The 22,748-nt window shown below is 41.6% G+C and overlaps 1 protein-coding gene across 1 annotated transcript; it reads left to right on the top strand.

The window, feature by feature from the left end:
* Positions 1-1,611: 1,611 nt before the first annotated feature.
* On the top strand, positions 1,612-9,919 carry LOC117662021 (uncharacterized). Its single transcript, XM_034411277.2, has 4 exons — positions 1,612-1,638; positions 7,039-7,106; positions 7,883-8,292; positions 9,784-9,919. Exons 2-3 carry the CDS (start codon positions 7,053-7,055, stop codon positions 8,273-8,275), a joined length of 447 nt encoding a protein of 148 aa, XP_034267168.2. The 5' UTR covers positions 1,612-1,638; positions 7,039-7,052; the 3' UTR covers positions 8,276-8,292; positions 9,784-9,919.
* Positions 9,920-22,748: the final 12,829 nt, after the last annotated feature.

Here is a 22,748-nt window from a genome sequence, read left to right on the forward strand (position 1 = left end):
CAGTTCAGTTTCCTTCACAGTGTTGTTGTGGGACAAAATGAAGAGAAAACCCCATGAAAGTTAGCTAGAGTTGTCTGAGGAAAAGCAGGTCATACATGTGGCAAAAATTGAATTCTGAAGTGGGGCTCACCTTATGAAAGCATGGGGGAATTAAAAATATTGGCCAATGGTGAATTCCATTGAAGATGCTGAAACTTAGATGGTGATTTATCTGACTCAGAGGCCGGATTTTTCCTAGGACAAGGCAAGTGAATAGGGAGGTACAAACATCCAGAAAAACAGTCCGATATTCTAAAGCAGGGGTGTCAAACTCAAGGCCCAGGGCCTGGATCTGGCCCACGGGATGCTTAGATCTGGCCCATGGGGCCGCCCTGGAAACTGCGAAGGGTTGGCCTGCAGTGCCTCTGCCAGTGAAAATGGATCTTGGGCAGGCCACACACACCTCCACCGAGCTCCATTTTCACTGGCAGAGGGTTGCAGGAGGCCGCCACAGTCGAAAACGGACCTCGGGAGCCTGTTTTCTCCAGCAGATCACTCAGGCCACCACAGGCGCCTCCAACACGAGTGACATTGAGCTGACCACACCCATTCCAGCCATGCCCACCCCGGCCCACCAATATCAAATACAACCCTGATGTGGCCCTCAATGAAATCGAGTTTGACACCCCTGTTCTAAAGAAATAAGCCAAGCCAGGGACAAGCCCTAATATTGTATATAGCATTCACTCGTTTTTAAAAATATGCCCATACCACTTGGTCAATTTAATGAGCAATTAAACCTTCAGTACCTGGACCCTCAAGATTTCTGACTTTACTTGATGAGTCACAGCTCCAGGACCTTAACTGAATAGGCGGGAGATGCATGTTCATGCGTGGGGGGCAGGGGGACTGCGGGGATTACGCCTGCATGTGCAGGGGGCGGGGCACACAGGAGTCTCACACACACATTGCATTATGGCTGCACACACTCACGCTTTCGGCACACAATGACTAAAAGGTTAGCCATCACTGTCCTAAGATTTAACGCCAAGTTGCCAACTGTAACGGAACAGGAAAGGATTTCTACAATCAAATTGTTTATACCTTTTCGCTCCCCATAAAGTAAAACTGTGAGTCTCTTAGCTGAGATGTGTGGTGTAGAATTCTAATAATTAATAAAAATTCTGGTAGTCTAGAAAGAAATCCTAGGATTGTGTACTAAATTGGGAAAATGAGAAAAAAGCATTCCAGAACAAAGAAATGGAAAATCACTTCCATGTCAATAGCAGAAAATAATATGTATTTATGGAGTCATTCATTATGAATCCACTTTGACTTGACGGTAATTAAAAGAAGAAACTAAAAGAAACTCTTCAGGTCTCTTGCTGGATCACAACTATCAACTCTTGAGAACAAATTTCTAAAGTAACTTGCTCAACTTTACCACAAAACAATCTTCTGGAAAACCCAAAATATTTCAAAATGGGATCTTTGAAGATTATTACATGCATTAAGGCAAAACTCTTCTAATCCCAGAAGCTGTGTTGATAGACCATCTACCTAATCCCAGGAAATTTTGGAGAGTATAAAACCACTGCCACTACATCTCAGAACATCACTCAGAGAGAGCAGAGCAAAAGCAGCACTGCAAAGAAAAAGGTAAGTCAAAATATTTTTGTTTTGACGCTTCCTCGGCAGTTATTTGGCAAGCAGAATTACTGACATGAAGAGCTGCATAAATATCAGACAGTGAATTTTGATGGCTTTGAGATATTTTGAAATTAGTGGGTGATACAGAAATAGCAACACATCCTTAGCTATATCACAGAAATCAATTTACTCACAGCTACTTTGCACCGCAGGTCTTTATATTGAACTGCTTCTTTTAATATTATGGTCAACTGTTATCCAAAACAGAGAAACCTCAAAATATAGCATAGAGGTGCTCTGTTTATTTTAAACAAGTCTTAACAGAAATCAGAAGGAATCTTGGAGGTCTTCTAATTCAACCCCTTCTCAAGCAGGAAACCCTATACCATTTCAGATAAATGGTTGTCCAATCTCTTCCTAAAATCATCCAGTGAAGGAATACCCACAATTTCTGGAGACAAGTCATTCCAGTGATTAATTATTCTAACAGTCAGGAAATTTCTCCTTAGTTCTAGGTTGGTTCTGTCCTTTATTAGATTCCATCCATTGCTTCTTCTCATGTTTTCAGGTGCTTTGGAAAATAGGTTGATCCCCCTCTTATATGTGGCAGACCTTAGATACTGGAATACCACTATCATATCACCACTAGCCCTTCTTTTCATTAAACTAGACATATCCAATTCCTGCAACTGTTCTTTGCTTGTTTTAGCCTCTAGTCCCCTAACCATCTTGGTTGCTGTCATTCTAGAGTCTCAACAGCTTTTCTCACCATTGAATTTTGTTCTGTTAGATAAGGCCCAGTGTTCAAGTCTGTCAAGATCCCTCTGTATCATGAGCCTATCTTTTGGAGTATTGGCTATTCCTGTCAGTTTGGTGTCATCTGCATATTTGATGAGTGCCCCTTCTATCCCCTCATTTAAATCATTGATGAAGATATTGAAGAGCACAGGGGCAGAGCCTTAAGGTACCCCATCCATGTAGATGTAGTTCCATTAAGGACAGCACATTGAATGCAGTTGGTCAGCCAGTTACAAATCCAACTGGTAGTGTTGCTGTCTAACCCACGTTTTTCTATTTTGTCAAGTAGTAGGTTGTGATCCACTTTATCAAATGCTTTACTAAAATGCAAGTATATTTTATCCACAGCATTTTGTCAGTTTGTTGAAGAATGCAATAAGACTTGTCTCGCCTGATCTGTTTTGACAAACCCATGTTGGCTTCCGCTTATGCACTTTGATTGCCTCTAGATGTTTACAGATTCATTGCTTGATTATCTTTTTTAGAAACTTTCTAGATACTGATGTCAGGCTGATAGGTCTGTAGTTTCCTGGATCCACTTTTTTTCCTTTTTTGAAGATAGGAACTACATCAGCTCTTTTCCCAGTGATGGTTAACCTTTTTGGAACTGAGTGCCAAAACTGGAGCATGCACCGGAGCGCCGAAACCTGGAACAGAGCAGCTGGCTGGTGTGCATGTACACAATGGAACCCAGAAGAACAGCTGGCAAAGGTGCACGTGCCCACAGAGAGGGCTCTGCGTGCCACCTCTGGCATACGTGCCATAGGTTCACTATCACGGTCTTTTCCAGTCCTCTGGCAATTCCCCAGTACTCTAGGGTCTTTGAAAGATATGGTTCAGTAGTTCTGAGATCTTGTCTGCCAATTCCTTAAAGAACCTTGGTATAATCCATCTGGTCCTGGTGATTTGATATTATTGCCATCATTCATTTTAAAGTGACCAAATAGTCAGTTATGCTTTTAGAAGAACAGGCGCTTTGCCCTTCCCTGTTTTTTTTTTTTATATATACTTTATTGATTTTTTTTTTAAAGACAAATAAAATATAATAGCAATTTTGTTTGACATCGGATTCGCAGTGTTTATACATATATACATGAAAAAATATCTGGTGTCATTTATACTATACATTTCTAATTAATTTCCGCACCTTTAACTCCTTCCTTGATTCTATCATTTATCCATTCGTACCATCTTCCCCATATCATATCGTAATCTGAGTTTTCATCATCACTTATCTCGTATGTTAATTTACTTATCTCTGCACACTCTAATATTTTGCTAATTATAAGGTCATCTGGTGGTAGGTCTTTCTTTTTCCAGTATTGAGCGTACGCCAGTCTGGCAGCTGTAGTTATGTGTATTAGGAGGTGGACCTTTTCCTTTCCATGCCCTTTCTTTACCATTCCCAGGAGAAATATTTCTGGGTTCAAATCAATTTCTTCTTTGAGTATGTCTTTCAACCATCTCTGAATTTTGCTCCAGTATCTTTTGGCTTCGGGGCATGTCCACCACATATGAAAGAAGGTGCCCTGACCATGACCGCATTTCCAACAACTTGGGTGTACATTGGGGAACATCTGTGCTAATCTTGCAGGTGCTAAGTGCCACCTATGAAGCATTTTGTAATGATTTTCCTTGTACGTGGCTGCTCTAGTTAATTTATAATTTTTATTCCACGCCTCTTCCCATTCGTTGAAGTTCAAACTATGTCCGATATTTCTCTCCCACGCTCTCAATTGGTTTCTGATTATGTCCTCATCTCTATCCTCATCTAATAAGTAATTATACAGCTTGGCCAACGCTTTTTTTCCTGGTCCCATCAGAATTTTGTCTAATCCGTTGTATCCTAATTCTAAACCAAATTCATCCTTGTCTTTCTGGTATCTTGATTTTATTTGCATGTAAGTCCACCAATCTAAAATTATGTCTTGGTCTCTCAGGACATCATTTGATTTAAGGTTTCCCCCTCCGTCGAGGATGTCTTTGTATCTGCACAGTTTCTCCATTCCCCACCTGTTGGGATAAATCAATGCCTCTACCGTAGAGAGCCAATTTGGGACTTTTGTATAATATCTCTGTCTAATCCCCGCCCACGTTTGTATTAGGGAGTCCCTGATTTTATGCCTGTGGAAGTAGGTTTTCTTTTTCTTATCTTTGTCCCATAAATACGCATGCCACCCTCTCTGTAAATCATGGCCTTCTAACATTAAGATTCTCTTATTCTCCAAAGTGATCCATTCCCTTATCCATATCAGCTTTGCTGCTCTATAATACATTTCCCAATTCGGGAGTCCAAATCCTCCCACGTTCCTTTTTTCCTGTAAGATTTTGAGTGAAATCCTCGATTTTTTCCCCTCCCAAACGAAATCCCTCGTGATCTTATTTAATTCTAGGAAAAAAATTTTCTCTAAAATCACTGGTAAGTTTTGGTATAAAAATAAGATCTTGGGGAGGATGTTCATCTTGATTGCCGCGATTTTGCCTATAAGTGACAATTTAATCTTTTTCCATCTATCCAAATCTTGTTTTAATTTATTAATTAGTGGAGTATAATTATCTTCTCTCAGAGATGAACACCTTTTGGTTAGCCAAATTCCTAAGTATTTTATTTTTGGGACAACCTGTAGGCCCAAAGTTCCTTCTATCTCTTTCTTCTGCGCCTCAGTTACATTCTTAGTTAGTATTTTAGTTTTAGATTTGTTCAATTTAAAGCCAGCCACCTCGCCATATTTACCCAATTCCTCTAATACTTTTTGTCCAGATGTTAATGGGTCTTCTAGTATTAGTGCCACGTCATCCGCAAAGGCTTGCGTTTTATAGATCTCTTTTCTAATTTTTAGGCCTTTGATTTCTTTGTTATTTCTAATCTTACGTAGCAGAACTTCTAGAGCCAGAATAAATAATAGTGGTGACAGGGGGCAGCCCTGCCTTACTCCCTTCTTAATTTGAAATGTTCTTGTCCTATCTCCATTAACTAGAATGCTCGCCCTCTGATTGTCGTAGATAGTCTTTATCGTCTTTTCAAAGTTTTCCCCGAATCCCATTATTTTAATTTGCTTGGTCATAAAGTTCCAATTTAAATTGTCGAATGCCTTTTGGGCATCCAAGAAAACTAAGGCCAACTGCTTTTCTGGGTGTTCTTCGTAATATTCTAAAGTATCTAATATGATTCTCAAATTATCCCTAATTTGTCGCCCCGGGAGAAAACCATTTTGATCTTTATGAATCCAATTATTTAATATTTTTTTGGTTCTTTCTGCCATTATACACATGAATAGCTTGTAATCAGTGTTTAAAAGCGAAATCGGTCTGTAATTTTGGATTTTTTTTTGGTCGGCACCCTCTTTCGGCAGGAGTGTAACATGTGCTTCCCTCCACGAATCAGGAATTTTTGCGCCCATCAAAACCTCATTGAAAATTTCCATTAATTTAGGTTGTAGGATTTCTTCAAATTTTTTGTATATTTCTCCTGGGAATCCATCTGGGCCTGGTGATTTGTTGTTTTTGAGTTTGGAGAGAGCCTTTTTAAATTCTTCAATTGTTATCTTAGCGTTTAGCATCTCCTTTTCTTCCTCCGTTATTTGTGGGAGCTCCGCATTTGCCAGATATTGGTCTATTTTTTCTTCCGAGGCCTCCTCTTCTTTGTATAGGGATTCATAATACTCTCTCGCCCTTTCCAATTTGTCTTCTTCTTTGTTTAAAAGATTTCCCTCAGCGTCTTCTAGTATCTGAATTGTCCCTTTTTCATTTTCCTTTTTTAATTTATAGGCCAGCCTATAAGGGTTGGCTGCCTTTCCCTGTTTTATTTCCCTCTTTTCTTCTCCTGATTTGATAGAGCAAGTCAAAATCAAATTCATCTTTTATGTATGAGAAAGATACATTCCTTCAAATTTACATACCAAATTCAGGACCAATCACCTGAGGATCATAGGATTGTAGTGTCTATGTATATTTTAACTGTTGTATTCTTCTTACCATGATGAATAAAGGAGAACATAAAAGTGTTTATATAAAATAGCAATACTTTTTTCTATTAATGGTTTCCTTCCAATGCTCATAGTCAGATAAAGCTTAGGTTCAAGCAAAGGATTCAGAGAATTAGTCACTGAGGAACCGATAGTCTTTTCTGTCTGTTAGAAATTCAGAGGTTTTGAAGCAAGAGTTTCCATCACCTGAATTCAGCCACTGAGAGGATTCTACTTTGGAAGGGTGTAATATCAAAAGTTTCACATTGTTCAAGACCATTAATGTCTCTAGTGTCTCGGTCTCTTAAATATAAATCAGAAGATTCAGTACAGATTCTGCTACAGCCAATGGGAGGGATAAAAGTTTAGATTTGTTTTAAGATAATTAGGAAGTTTTCATGTTGAATGTTGAAAGCTTTTTTACCATTGATATTCATTAGAAATCAATGCATGATTATATCACTTTCTTAAACACAATTGGGTAGATCCATGGGATCTGGGAAGCAAAATTCCAGATGTCCACCTTGTGGTAGGACAGAGTTCTAATAGTCATTTGGAGATCAACAATTTTTTTCTTGAGCAGCATGAATTATCTTGGCATTTAGTTGCCTAATTGTTAATAACTAATAACTATTTGTTCTTACAGATTTATCCAACAAAATGAAGATTGTGATTGTTCTTGCCTGTCTTTTCGCCCTCGTTGTTCCTTTAGAGGTACACATTATTTCATTGTGATTGCATGATAGAAATAGCTAGGTTTTATTTAATGCTCGAAAAAAATGGCAGTAAGAATTTGATGGTCAGGGGATCATGTGGTGTTTATGGAATGGGTTGGGCAGACAATCGTTTTCTCACGGTTCTTGTTTGAAGGTCCAGTGAGGGAAGTCAGCATTATTATTCCTGCAAAAGGAGGCTGGGATGGAAGAATCAGGGAGACAGAGAAAGGGAGAGGGAGGGAATGTTGAGTTCATATAGCAAGTTCATCACTTGCAAAGACTTGAATCAGATTCTTCTTCTCATAAGCACGGAGCAGTGTTTCTCAACCTTGGCAACTTTTAAATGTGTGGAATGGCTGGCTGTGGAATTCTGGGAATTGATGAGCACACATCTTATAATTGCTAATGCCGGGAAACAGTGGCATACTTTAGAGGTTTCAAACTAAGTATTTCCTGTTAAAAAATTTCCCAAGGTGGATTTGGGATGATGTTCCTTGGAAGGCAACATCCTCATTTTTCATATGGTCTTCCAGATACTTGGCCCAAAGCAACCAAAATATTTGGTGCTCTTATGATGAGCTGCAATTCTGGATGATTGATTTGGCTCGGGGAATCAGTTCCATAAGTAGCATAGCTGATGAGCTGATTTGGTCAAAAACAGTTATCACAAAAAATTGAATGGTTTAAATTAATTAAATTAATTATAACCACAACATTAAATCTACCCATCCATTTTCACATGATGTTTTCTTCATTCTTCTCCTTCCCTTCCAGGCCAGCAGTGAAAGTGGAAGCCATGAACGACGGAGATACCGATATCCATCTTATCCAGCTCCAAATTATGGCCCTTATCGCTATCCTCTTGGACCAGCCAGTAGAGGTCTCCCAGGGCTACCAGGAGCTCCAGGGGCCAGAGGCCCAGCGGGGCCTGCAGGGCCTGCAGGTGCCCCAGGGCCTGCAGGTGCCCCAGGTGCCCCAGGTCCTCCAGGAGGCCCAGGACCTGAAGGTCCCCCAGGACCAGCAGGTCCTCCAGGTCCTCCAGGAGGCCCAGGACCTGCAGGTCCCCCAGGTCCCCCAGGTCCCCCTGGTCCCCCAGGTCCCCCTGGTCCCCCAGGTCCCCCAGGTCCCCCAGGACCTCCAGGACCTCCCGGGCCTCCCGGAGGCTAAACCTGTTCTGTTGACTGGTAAGTCCTTCTGAGATATTTCACCTTAAAAGGGAATATGCTGTGGGCTACTTCTACTACCATCCCAAGATTATTTATCCTTTTAGCCTTCAGGCACAGGAAAGCTGTTGCCTGAAGCATTGGGCCAGGATGGAATGGTTCTGGGAGCTTGGTGCGCGTGTTGGGGCGGGGGGGGGAATACCTTTTTTTATTATTAATTGGTTGCTGTGACCCATTTGGGGTCATTCTGTGAAAAATAGATGGTAATACAAATTCTGCCCTTTACCAAGAGAATTAAAACTTTGGCTGAAATCTCCTTGCCCAAGTACCATCAAACAGCTGTTTATTCTTTACCCAGCTTGGTTCTTCTGTAGCATAGGTGCTTAACCTTTTTCAGGTTACTAAACCTGATTTTTATTTTTCATTTAAGAAACCAGAACTCCAATCAAGGGCTGAAAGTCTAGTGACAGAAAAATGATAGAAAAGTGATAGAAAACTAAAGTTTGGGTGTCCTTTATGCTATAGTTTTACTTTATAACAAGAAGGTCTAAATCCTGGATAATATCCTATATACTGGGTAATATTATATAGCAGGGGTCCCCAACCCATAGCCTGCAGCCCACTACTGGGCCTTGAGCGGTTTGGAACTGGGCCCCGGAAGTGGCGGGCAAGCGTGTGCGTGCATTCTCACTTGTGTGAGTAGTGGATATTTTCTTAAGGCAGCTACTCCATCCATTCCTCTGGTAACAGTGTCTCTAGCAACATTCCCACGTCTCCTGGCAAATGACAAAGGAGCTTCACCTATGGAATGATAGGTTACCTTGCACATGGGCAACCAGGCTCATTTTGAGAAAAAGAGACATTGTGCTAAGTTATGGAGGGCAGTTAGTCACATATCACTTTTATTCCCTGTCATATGTCAGTCAAAGCAAAGGATTTTCAAAAGGCCTGTGGAAATGAAGTGCACTGCAGAGTTGAACCACTTCTCATAGTGCACTTTGGGCTTTTGTTTCTTTGGTCCCTTACCCAACAAATCTTGTAGCTGGAAGACATTTGTGTGAATGAGCTTGGAGGGCCATCAGTTGCATAATGGCAGACCAAAGTGACAAGTCAAACTCTGGCATTGGGCCCAACTTGACCTTCCCTTGCTGGTGAATAGAGAAGATGCTATAGAGCCACTGATCACTGTTTCTGTGGCTGGGAGCAGAGTGCGCTATTTCCCTGATCCTTTGTCCCTTGACGTTCTGAATCAAAGAGGAGAAATGGAGGAAAAGAAATTAAGCCTATGCAGGAGTTACCCCAACAACTTGTCTTTCTGGCATGGAGAACCCATGGGGAATGCATCTGAATGAGTTCTTGAGAAAGGCTGCTTAGAGCAAAGAACATAACAATTATTCGGGAGCTGTGAGAACTAACTTACAAAGTAGGCGGGTAACACTTACTCTAGTTGTAGAGGAGGGAGTTCTGAGATAATACCTGATCATCTTTTCTCCCCCTCCCCCTGTTTTGTAGATCTTGCTGAAATGCTGTTTGCAAGATATCTAGAAGACACCCATTTGCTTCTGGCACAACTGAACAAATGATCCTGATTTAGATTGACTTTTTCAACTTTGCAGTATTTTCCTTTAAATAAATTTGACAAACATTACATTTCTTCTTCTACATTTTTGTTTAGATTTGTGTAGGTGGGTGGGTGAGGGTGTTTATGAGTGAGATGGAAACATTGTCCAAAGCAGGGGTGATATTCACTTACCTTCACTATTGGTTCATAAATGTGAGCGCACGCCTGCAGGACCTTCCACACTGCACAGAGCTTCAAAAACGGAACATGATGATGTCTGGGTAGATGGGCGGAGCTTCCTGCCACAGCTGCTACCAGTTTGCTCAAACTGGATAGAACTGGCTGAATACCACCACTGGTCCAAAGGGCAGGTGTTTATCTCAAACATGTTTAAACTCAGTAATAGATAATTGACTCACTATCTCTGCATGAAGTTATTATTTATTTATTTATTATTTATTTTATTTTATTAGATTTTTATACTGCCCTTCTCCTACTGGACTCAGGGCGGTGAACAACCAAGAATAAAAACATCACATACAAAATTTAAGATAAATTTTTAAAGAATTAAACAAGTTTTGGCCCAATATAAAATTTAAAACACCCAACTAAAATCAATTAATAATTAAAAATGTCTGGAGGGGGGGTCAAGCCGGCCCAGCTTGATGAAATAAAAAAGTTTTAAGGGCATGGCGAAAAGAACAGAGATCTGGGATCCTACGTATCTCCGGGGGCAGGTTGTTCCAAAGGACAGGTGCTGCCACAGAGAAGGCCCTCCCCTGGGGGTCGCCAGCTGACATTGCCTGGCCGACGGCACCCTGAGGAGTCCCTCTCTGTGGGAGCGTACTGGCTAGTGGGAGGCTATCGGTGGCAGAAGGTGGTACTGTAAGTACCCAGGCCCTAAGCCATGGAGCGCTTTAAAGGTGGTAACCAACACCTTGAAGCGCACCCGGAAGACCACCGGGAGCCAATGCAGCTGCGCAGGAGAGGTGTCACATGGGAGCGCCCCATCACTCCCATAATCCCCCGCGCGGCCGCATTCTGCACCAGTTGGAGCCTCCGGATGCTCCTCAAGGGGAGCCCCATGTAGAGAGCATTACAGTAGTCCAGGCGAGAAGTGATGAGTGCCTGAGTGACCATGCATAAGGAGTTCCGATCCAGAAAGGGACGCAACTGGTGAATCAGGTGAACCTGATAAAAAGCCCCCCTGGCCACAGCCATCATATGCTCTTCTAAAGACAGCCGTGTGTCCAGGAGGACACCCAAGTTGTGAACCCTCTCCGTGGGGGCCAGTAACTCACCCCCAATAGCCAGCGATGGCACCAGGTGGCTATATCGGGATGCCGGAAGCCACAGACACTCGGTCTTGGAAGGGTTGAGTCGGAGCCTATTTCTCCCCATCCAGACCCGCACAGCCTCCAGGCACTGGGACATCACTTCAAGGGCATCATTGGGATGGCCTGGGGTGGAGATGTACAGCTGAGTATCATCAGCGTACTGATGGAACTCCACCCCAAAACCATGGATGATCTCACCCAGCGGCTTCACATAAATGTTGAACAGGAGGGGTGAGAGGACCGACCCCTGCAGCACCTCACAGACAAGGTGCCTCGGGGTCGACCTCTGCCCTCCTGCCAACACCGACTGCGACCAGTCATAGAGATAGGAGGAGAACCACCGTAAAATGGTGCCCTCCACCCCCAACCCCTCCAACCGGCGCAGCATGATACCATGGTTGATGGTATCAAAAGCCGCTGAGAGATCTAACAGGACTAGGATAGAGGAACAACCCCTATCCCGAGCCCTCCAGAGATCATCCACCAATGCGACCAATGCCGTTTCCATGCTGTGCCCAGGCCTGAAGCTAGACTGGAGCGGATCTAGATAGACAGCTTCATCCAGGTACCGCGGAAGCTGTCGTGCCACCACACTCTCAACAACCTTCGCCAAAAAGCGAAGGTTGGAGACTGGATGGTAGTTAGCCAAAACAGCTGGATCCAGGGAGGGCTTCTTGAGGAGGGGCCTCACCACCGCCTCTTTCAAGGCGGAAGGCAAGACACCCTCATTCAGAGAAGCATTAATAATCCCCTGGAGCCAGCCTCACGTAACCTCCCAGGAGGCCAGCACCAACCAGGAGGGACACGGGTCCAATAAGCATGTGGTCACGTTCAGCCGTCCCAGAATCCTGTCCACGTCCTCAGGAGCCACAGGGTCGAACTCCTCCCAAATGACATTCTCAAGACCTGCCTCCATCATCCCGCCTGTACCTACCCAGTCAGAGACCAAGCCTTCCCAAATCTGAGTGATTTTATCATGCAGATACTGCACAAAATCCTCAGCCTGACCCTGCAAGGGATCCTCCCGCGCTTCTGGATGGAGAAGGGAGAAGGGTCACTCTAAACAGGGCGGCTGGGTGGTTATCTGCAGATGCGATAAGAGCGGAAAAATAGTTACATTTTGCCGCTTTTATCACCACTAGGTAGGTCTTAATATGAGACCTCACCAGTATTCGGTCAGATTCGGAACAGCTGGTCCGCCAACCGCTCTCCAGGCGTCTTTTCCGGCGCCTGGTTCCAAGATTCCAATACTCCTTCTGTGAAGTAGTACTTTCTAACATTACTTTTGAAGTTCCTTTCTTATACCCCCCGTGTTCTTGATTTTTGCTTAATTTTGAAACTGCTGCCTTCTGGAACCTTATTCACACCCTTAATATATTTAAATGTTTCAATCACCCCTACACTTCTGTCCTCCAGACTCTACATATTCAGGTCCTCCAATCTCTCCTGATACATTTTATCCCTCAGATCTTGCATCATTTTTGTTGCCCGTCTCTGGACTTGCTCGATCTTATCAATATCTCTTTTAAGTGAGGTCTTGAGAACTGGGCAAAGTATTCCAAGTGGGATCTGACTAAAGCCCTTTATAGTGGGAGTTGGACCTCCTTTTTTATGCTGGTGAACCCTGTAGTGATGCATCCCAGAATTTTATTTGCCTTCACAGTTGTCTGGCCACACTGTTTATTCACTTTGCAGTCAACTGCTATGAATGCACCAAAATCCTTTTCTTCTATTCTGTCTAACATTGTACCGCCAATAATACTGTACCCTGCCAAAGGATTCTTCTTCCCCAAATGCATTGCATTTAGAAAACCCAAAATGCAATATTCACAGTTTTTACCAATTTTCCAGCAATGCCAAATTGTTTAATGTGCTATGAAGATCCCCAGGATCATCAACTCTATTGCACACCTTTTTGTCATCAGCAAAAAGACAAATCTTATCTAGCAATCCTTCTGTTATATCACTTAAAAACACTTTGAACAGAACAAGACCTAGGACTGAGCCTTGTGGTATACCCGTTGTGACTGGTCTCTGATCGGATAGTGCCCCATTAACAATCACACACTGGGCTTTATCTAGCCATTGAACCATACCCTAGCCTCATGATGGCCAACCTATGGCATGCGTGCCAAAGGTGGCACACAGCGCCCTCTCTATGGGCATGCGAGCCATTGCTCCAGTTCAGCTCCACGGCGCATGTGCTCAAGCCTCCCACTGGCCAGCTGGTCTTCGGGTCTCTGCGGGGGGGGGATGGGGCACATGTAGGGGGCCGTGCGCACATGCATGGGGGGCACATATCCAATGCTTTGCTAAAATCCAGATAGGCTATGTCCATAGCACCACTTTCATCCAAAATATTTGTAACATAGTTTCAAAAAAAGTCAATCAGACTTTGACACTTTCCACCCTCAATAAAGCCATGCTGCTTTGGGTCTATCAAGTTGTGCACTTTTAAATGTTCATTAATCATTTTTTTTCAGGAGTGATTCCATTAACTTCACTACTATAGATGTTAAGCTCACTGGCTTATAGTTTCTAGCTTTTTCCCTAGCTCCTTTCTTGTGAATGGGTAGAAAATTAGATGCCATCTAATGTTTACTGTTAGAAGAGACTGGTTAAACAGATCAGTTAATGATCCAGTGAACACACCTAGAACTTTCCTCAGAATTCTGGGATGAATACCATCCAAACCAGGGGTGAAATCCAGCAGGTTCTGACAGATTTTGGAGAACCAGTAGTGGAAATTTTGAGTAGTTCGGAGAACCGGAAAATACCACCTCTGGGGTGGGAATGGAGATTTTGCAATATCCTTCCCCCAGGACTGGGGAGAGAATGGGGATTTTGCAGCATCCTTCTCCTGCCACGCCCACCAAGCCACGCCCACAGAACCTGTAGTAAAAAAAAATTGAATTTCACCACTAATCCAAACTCTTTCCTTTATTAAGATTTAAGTGAGCTAGCTCACCCTCCACCTCTAAAAACCTTAGAAAAGAGCTTGCACTGCTAGGACTAGTATGAACCTGCATCCTATTTTTGTTACTGGCATTAGAAGACTGAGCAGTAGTTGTTTAGATGGTTTGCTATAGTTAGGTCTCCCTTAACATAAAAATTCTTTGCATTTTTAAACAAAATTTGCAACAATGATTGCACAACTTCACCCACAACCCAGATCAACATAGATTAACTCCAAAGTTAATATCAGACCAACAATCAAGTAAGCAATACCCCAATCAAGAAACTGCCAATGAAGGCAACATTAAACAGCCTGGCCAAAGAATCTCTAAGACCACCCTTAGCAACACTGACAGGTCAAGCCACTAGAATATAAACTGACAGCAAACAGCACTCCTTACTAGCAGTGATGGTGTTACCTACGTTGGGTAATGAAACGTCTGCAAGAAAACCACCAAGCTCAGAGAGCACCAAGGACCCCTCATGCACATTTTTTCTCCTCCTGTCGCTAATGTACCTAAAGAGGTTTTATCCCCTTTTTAAAAGATTTAGCCAGTTTCTCCTCTTTCGGTGCTTTAGCAACACTAATAACTTGCTTGGCTTTCTTCTTTAGGTTCTTATCAGGGGTAGGTTCTAAATTTTTTTACTACCGGTTCTGTGGGTGTGGCTTATTTTTGGGCGTGGCTTGGTGGGGGTAATGTGACTGCGTGGGCGTGGCCAACTTTTTTTAAAAAAACTTTTAAAAACATTTGTTCTACAACCTTAAGAGGTTGCAGAAAAAAAATGCTCTTAAAAGCCTCTGACGATCAGGCAACTCAGCTGGAATCGCCAGAGGCTTTTAAAGGCATTTTTTTCTTCTTCTACAACCTCTTCGACTGAAGAGGAAAGAAAAATGCTTTTAAAAGCCTCTGGCAATCCCAGCTGAGCTGCGCGATCATCACAGGCTTTTTTTTTTACTTTTAAAAGCATTTTTTCAGCTGAAGAAGTTGTATAAAAAATGCTTTTAAAAGTAAAAAAAAAAAAAAGCCTCTGATGAGGTGGGTGGGGTAAGCAAGCGGTGACCGGTCAGGGACTGGTTCGGGGCCATGGCTAGCCAATGTTATTACTGGTTCTCCGAACTACTACAAATTTTTACTACTGGTTCTTGCAAACCGGTGCAAACCAAGAGCAGCCCACCACTGGTTCTTATATACCTCTCTATCAGCTTCCTTCCTGCTCTTCTTATATTTGCTACAAGCTGATTTTTTTTTCTCCTTTACTATCTTACGTACATCTGCTGTGAACCAAAGTGAGTTTGAATTTCTTTTGCTTTTACTAATGTGCCTCACATAAAGGCCTTTTGTTTTGGCTTTTTAAGGCTAAAACTTTAGTTTTAGTGTGTGTTATATCAGTTTTAGATTAAATGTCAATCTAAAGCAGGCCTGTCAAACTGATGGCCTTCAGGCCAGATGCACAGGCCATGCCCACCCCGGCTCTGCAAAGACAAAAAACGTCATGATACATCACAATACATCATGTGACATGATCAAGTTTGACACCCGTGATCTAAAGGCATTGGTGATCACTGGAACCTAAGTTTTCCCTCACCTCAATGTCTGGTACCCTATGTTCATTTGTCAAAATTAAGTCTAGATTATGGTTTCCTCTTGCTGAATATTTTATTAACTGTTTCAGAGAGGCACCTTTTAATGTCTCTTATATATCCCTGTTCCTGCTTGTAAGTACAGTTGAAAGATTCCATTTAATGTTGAAGTTCTCCATGATTACAGCCTATCCCTTCATTGCCATCTGGGTTATCTGCTTAAACAGAATGCTATCATAATTGTCAGAATGTCAGAATGTCAGAATTCTATTCTATTCTATTCTATTCTATTCTATTCTATTCTATTCTATTCTATTCTATTCTATTCTATTCTATTCTACTCTACTCTACTCTACTCTACTCTACTCTACTCTACTCTACTCTACTCTATTCCTAGGGGGCTCTACATGATATCAGTTCTGATGGTTGATCTCTCTTTAGTTGGTAGGCAAACCAAGTACAATACAAGTACAATACAATATCAGAAAAGTAAACCAAATACAATACAATACAGATAGATCATGTATTTTCTAAATTAGTGTTGCTTTTTTGCCCTGCTTGACATAAATGGCAATTTCACCTTCCCTGTTTCCTACGCTCTCTTTTCTGTATAGTATATAGCCTAGTATACATATATCCCAATCAGTAGAATCCCTGAACTATGTCTGTATAATGTACTTGCTCTATCCAACACATTTCAACAAAATGGATACCCCTGCAATTTTATCAAAAAGTCCCTGACCAGTCAACCCAATACAGCACAACCTACAGAAACCCTAAAAAGAATCACACTGCCATACATCAAGAACATCTCAGAAACCACAACCACATGGAATCAGCATAGCACACAAGCCAACAAAAAGCCCTTCAAAACATCTTCAGCAACCAAAAAACCCAGCAACCCCAGAAAAATGGTAGTCATCTACAACATACAATGAACGAACTGCAACAACTACTATGTAGGACAACAGGCAGAAGACTGGCAGAATGCATCTACGAACACCAACTGGAAATCAGAAGACATGATGAAAATTCTTTAATTTCACAATTTATAGATTTAACCATAGTTTTAATTGGGAACATGTGAAAATCCTAGACCAGGTCAATTGGCAGGGGAAGGATACTGCAAAATCCCCATTTCCTCCTGATCAGCTGGGATTTGGGAGGCAGAGAATAGATGGGAGCGGGGCCAATCAGAGGTGGTATTTACTGGTTCTCCGAACTATTCAAAATTTCTGCTACTGGTTTTGCAGAACTGGTCAGAACCTGCTGAAACCCACCTCTCGACTAGACCTAGACTAGAACTCAGAATCTCTTCATTTCTAGGCCAACACTCTATACGAGGGGTATCAAACTCAAGGCCCATGGGCCAGATCTAAGCACCCCTGGAAATAATGAAGGACTGGCCTGCAGTGCCTCTGCTAGCGAAAATGGAGCTCACAAGGGTCATGCTTGCCCCTCCCTGAGCTCCATTTTTGCTGGCAGACGGTTGCAGGAGGCTGTTGCAGCCGAAAATGGAGCTTCAGAGCCCATTTTTGCTGCCTGAACACACAGGCCACCACAGGTTCCCCCAATACAAGTGACATTGAGCTGGCCACGCCCACCCTGGCCATGCCCCAAGGCCCCCTGAGGTCAAACACAACCCTGATGCGGCCCTCAATGAAATCAAGTTTGACACCCCTCTCTATACCAAACTGGCTCTTTTTGATGTTGCAGTCAGATGAACTCTAGTGAGTAGAATCAGTCCAGTATGCCTCCTCTGCTCTGTCTCCTTGTCACTTTCTTTCCAGCCATTCTGCTTTAAGCAGACTATGGTCCACTGTCTTTTTGCCAACTTTCAAAACTGTCTCTTGCTTAGAGATCTGGATCAGTGTGAATAACACCAGAGGAGTGGTGTCTGTAGCATGAAGCAGGAGAGAAATCTCCCTCACTTTCTCTACTGCTTTGTGGCACAATGTCCCCATGATGTCAGCCATTGTTTGAGTTGTGTTTGAAAATAGGTTTAGCACTCTTTTGGAAGAGCACTAAATGTATATCCAAAAGAATCCAGAGAAATAGCTCTGGTTCCATCCAAGTATTTTCTGCTGGTTGCATTCAAGGAGAACCCAACAATCAGCTGTTGTTAGACTTCTTTTAACATAGGTTTAGAAGTAGTACAGAATAGAGCTATTTCAGGAATAGAATCCAACTATAAATGGAATGTCTCACATAAACCATCGGTGCCAATCCAGCATGAATTCCCACAATAAGCTATGCCCAAACAACTTTGGGAGAATCAAATTATTTCTTTAAAATGATAAGAGGAGTGTCCACCCTGTAAGTTCTCGTGCTTTCAAGGAGACCCCGACAATCAATTGATGTTAGACTTCTTTTAACTTCATTTAACATAAGTTTAGTTAGTAGTACTATAGAATAGATCGATTTCAGGATTGCCTTAAGGATTTCTCCAAAAGAGTCCAACTATAAACGGAATGTCTCACATAAGCCATTAGTGTCAATCCAGCATGAACTCCCACAATAAGCTATGCCCGCCTAACTTTCCATCTGTCAAAATTCTTCTCCTCTTTAGCCCCATCACCATCTCACATCATGCAGAATAGATGGTGGATGTTTTCCCATGTTTGATCATATTGGAGAGAAGAAAAGTTGGAGAAATCTATTTGTTTCTTTCTAGAATGAGCCCTGAATTCCACACATAAGGGCATTATCAGTGGCTGGAATTGATAAGGATTCCCAGTGGAGACTACACATTTCATGCCAGCATAGTTTTCTGTTAGTTAGAGAACTTTAATTTTTTTTTTTTTGCTTTAATTTATATGCCGCCCTTCCCCGGAGACTCAGGGCAGCTTACAATGCGTTAAGCAATAGCCTTCATACTTTTGTATATTTATACAAAGTCAGCTTATTGCCCCCACTATCTGGGTCCTCATTTCACCTACCTTTGAAAGGATGGAAGGCTGAGTCAACCTTGAGCCTGGTGAGATTTGAACTCGCAGTAATTGCAAGCAGCAGATGTTAATAACAGTGCTTTAGTCTACTGTACTACAGGCTCTGTACTACAGGTTTGAGGAAGAACTCTTTGATTGAAAGACACTGAATTATTCCTGTGATTAAACAGTCACTTTTTTTAAAATTAAGCAGACTCTTAGTCACTTGCCTCAATTCTTCTTCCTCCTCCCACACAACATACTCACTATCCAAGTATTTTATAAAGTAAAACATACCTCTTTTTTTACACCCTCCCTTTCTACAATATTATGAAGCATCACTTGTAAAACCTTCCTGGTTCAACCTGTTTCATTTTACAGGGATTCCTCTTTGCCTCACAGAGCCGAAGATCTGAAACAGCCCACAATCTCTTAATATTCAGGGTTTAGCAAAATCTAGTCCTAAGCCTTAAAAACCCAAGTGTAGAAATTCTCCTGTTTGTTTTATCATCTTAATTCAAGAAGGCCCCATTCTTTTGGCAAATAGGAAAAGGAAGAGGGGGGAATGAGGCCAAATGCTGGATTAAGGAGTATAAACTTCCTAATTCTCCATAGGTGGCAGTTAAATAAAATTTCTGAGACAATTGTATCACAAACAGAGTCCATTTGATGTCACTTCTCTGCCCAAAAGTGATATCTAAGAAAGGTGATTAACCTCTCTGGAAAATTTCATTGTGCTGTTGCTCAAAGCAATGTTTTTCTCTAGAGCAGAGTAACATCAGAGATAACATCAAAGTTCAACAAGGCTATGGAAAGAGTATTTCTGTGATTTATTCAAAGAATTATAGATTGAAATGGATCTTGGTAAATTAAGAATTTACTATTACAGCATCTCCAAGATATGGCCATCCAGTATATCCAGCGAAAGTAAAATCAAGGTGGTCTTTTGCAGAGCTAGGAAATGTTTCCTGATGTCTCACTTGGCCCAAGCAAGAATAACTCATGCGTTTTAACACTATGCACCTGGATTACTGCAATACACTGTACATGGGGCTGCCTTTGAAGGCTCACTGGTAACTGCAGATGGTACAAACTGCAGTGCCCTATTTGTGGGTAGGTTAGGGATATAGTTGCCATGTAGTTCTAAAAACCAAGAGGTTTGCAGTTGCCATTAAATATCCTGATTTTAGCTTAACTACATGGTTTGCTTCCAGACAACTTTATCCAACCAGAAGCAATCTGCCCTGCATATGCATGCTGAGATAAACTATTAGTAGTTCCCTACCCTTATGAAAAGGGTGGTTCATAGAGGTAGCTTTTTTAAAAGTTTCCCCCTGTTTTATAGTACAATTTCATTTTGGAATCTCAACTGCCATACTAATGGTATTCTAGAAATGAGTTAAGTGGGCATTTTTGGAGCAGTTTCAGAAAGAAACTGGTGGCAAGAGGGATTCTATGAGGGTTATTTGTTTGAGTCTCCCAATTGCTTTATTGGTGTACAAAACTAATAAATAATCCTAATGAATAAGTACGCTTCCTTGTTGTTCAGACCCTTTGCTTCTTGTTCTGTGTTCTGAAACACCTTTGAACAATTCTATTCTGTCTTCTGGATGACAGCTCTTCAAATACTTGAAGACACTTCTCATTTCTTCCTGCAACTTTCTGTTTGACATACTAATTCTTCACTTATTCCTTATAGTTTTCCTTCATGCACCATATTATCTTGGTTGCTTCCAGTGGTGGGTTCCTCCTGGTTCTGTCCGGTTCTATAGAATGGGTAGTAAAACCAGCAGGAGGCTCCACCCACCATAATGTCATCCTGGGTGATCTGTGCATACGCAGAAGCGCATGCAAGTGAGCAAAGCAAGTGCACACTTGCGGTCCCATTGCAAACCGATAATAAAAGTAAGTAGAACCCACCCCTGGTTGCTTCCCTTTGGATGCAATTCTGTTTATTAAAATCCTTGGTAAAATGTGACACTGGAATTGGACCAATATTCCATGTAGAATTTTGAGCGGCGTGGTGGCCTAGTGGTGAAGATGCTCGCCTCCCACTATGAAGGTTGAAAATTCAATCCCAGGTAGTGGCAGATGTTTCTCTCCTATAGTTGAAAGAATCAATATCTGCTGCAAATTCTGTATGGCATCAGGAAGGGCATCTGGCTAGTAAACACTCAGCTCCATCCAGTCACCCAAAAAACCCCGAATTAAGGGATTACAGGGTCATAAAAAGGGAGTTTATTCCATGTAGAATTTTACATTTACATCCATTGAAATTCATCTTGCAGGTTCTTGCTCTTAGTTGCAACTATCCCCTCCACTACTTCCAAAGCCTCCGAATGTGACAAAACTGAAAGTAGGCATGGTGATATATGTAATGTTTAGCTTGGGGAAACAATGAAAGGTAAAAATGGTGTATGTGTAAATCTTTTTATTTTTATTTTTAATTTATTTCCAAAGTTAAAATATAAACTTCAACATAACCAAAAAAAGAGAAACAACAACTAAAGCAAAAACTAAACAAGATGAAAATGTGCATAAAGAAACAACAAACATACAAATATATTGTGTGTCATCCCTCCCCCCATCAGTTTAATACTGAATAGGCAGGGTGGGATCAATTAAAAACAGCTCTAGATATTCCTCTGTAATACAATAAAAATTGAACTATTAAAGTCCTACAGGAAGAAAGTTAGTATGAAGAAAGTAATGTTTCTTGCCCTGAATTCAGGGAACATATGGTTCTTCAGATATTATTTTATTTTAGTTCTCATCACCTCCAACTAGAATGTTCCAAAGGTGCTTTTTCAAGAGGCAACTGAACTTTGTTGTTTTTCTTTGTAGACATTTCGCTTCTCATCCAAGAAACTTCTTCAGTTCTTCTTGGATGAGAAGCGAAACATCTTCAAAGAAAAATAAGAAAGTCCAGCTGCCTCTTGAAAAAGCACCTTTGGGACAACCATGATCTGGATGACTGAGAATCTCCATAGACATACTCCAACTAGAATTGTCCATACAAGTAGTCCTTGACTTAAGATGACAATTGGGATCAGAATTGCTAAGCAAGGCGGTTATTAAGCACCAATTTTACAATCGTTTTTACTATGGTTGTTAAGCAAATCACCTGGATGTTAAGTGAATCCAGCTTCCCCATTGACTTTACTTCTCAGAGGCCAGCTGGAAAAGTCATAATGGCCATGACATGACCCTGGGACACTGCAACCATTGTAAATTCATGCCAGTTGCTAAGCACCTAAATTTTGATCTCATGATCATGGGGATGTTGTGATGGCCATAAACGTGAAGACCAGTCATAAATTGCTTTTTAAAAATACCACTGTAACTTTGAACTTTGAACTGTAATCATTCACTAACCGAATGATTGTAGTTGAAGACTGTCTGTAATTACAACTTGTTTCCCCTTCATCCTTTTACACTTGCCTTTAATATAAGTTCTAACATTCTTCTGATCAGATACAAGCTAATAATGTCGAAGATGATGGCTATAGTCCTAATCTTACGTTAAAATTGATTACCAGTAAATATAGGTCCCATAACTTAGTGATAATATATACAAAGCCTGGAACATTCTGGTGATGAGATTTAATTGGGAAAAAAGAAAGAGAGAGAGATGCTGTAGTAGGCCTGAAAGAATTAAATCCCTACTTTGCTACAAAGCATACAGTTTGGAATTTGGGCCAGTTCCTTTCAGCTCAGTTTCCCTCACAGGTTATTGTGGGACAAAATGAAGAGAAAACCCCATGAAAGTGAGCTAGAGTTGTCTGAGGAAAAACAGGTCATACATGCAATAAAAACTGAATGCCGAAGCTCAGCTCACTTTATGAAAACATGGAGGAAATCACGCAATGTCAAAAATCTTCACCAATAGTGGGTTCCACTGAAGATGCTGAAACTTAAATGACGATACATCTGACTCAGAGGCCGGCTTCTTCCTAGGAGAAGGCAAGTGAAAAGGGGAAATTTATTACCACAAGAATGCTAAAGAATCCAGAAAAACAACCTGATTCTCAAAAGAAATAAGACAAACACAAGCCCTAATTTACAGCATTCACTCATTTTTCAAGATAAGCCACATTACTTGGTCAACTTAATGC

Source organism: Pantherophis guttatus, chromosome 2, assembly GCF_059756535.1.
Source record: "Pantherophis guttatus breed Tessera chromosome 2, ASM5975653v1, whole genome shotgun sequence".
Classification (NCBI taxonomy): domain Eukaryota; kingdom Metazoa; phylum Chordata; class Lepidosauria; order Squamata; family Colubridae; genus Pantherophis; species Pantherophis guttatus.

What these genes read in the sequence shown, in the direction of transcription:
- LOC117662021 (XM_034411277.2), top strand. Translation starts at nt 7,053, where the DNA reads ATGAAGATTGTGATTGTTCTTGCCTGTCTTTTCGCCCTCGTTGTTCCT. An exon ending in CCCTCGTTGTTCCTTTAGAG is followed by an intron (nt 7,107 to 7,882) that starts GTACACATTATT and finishes CTTCCCTTCCAG; the next exon opens with GCCAGCAGTGAAAGTGGAAG.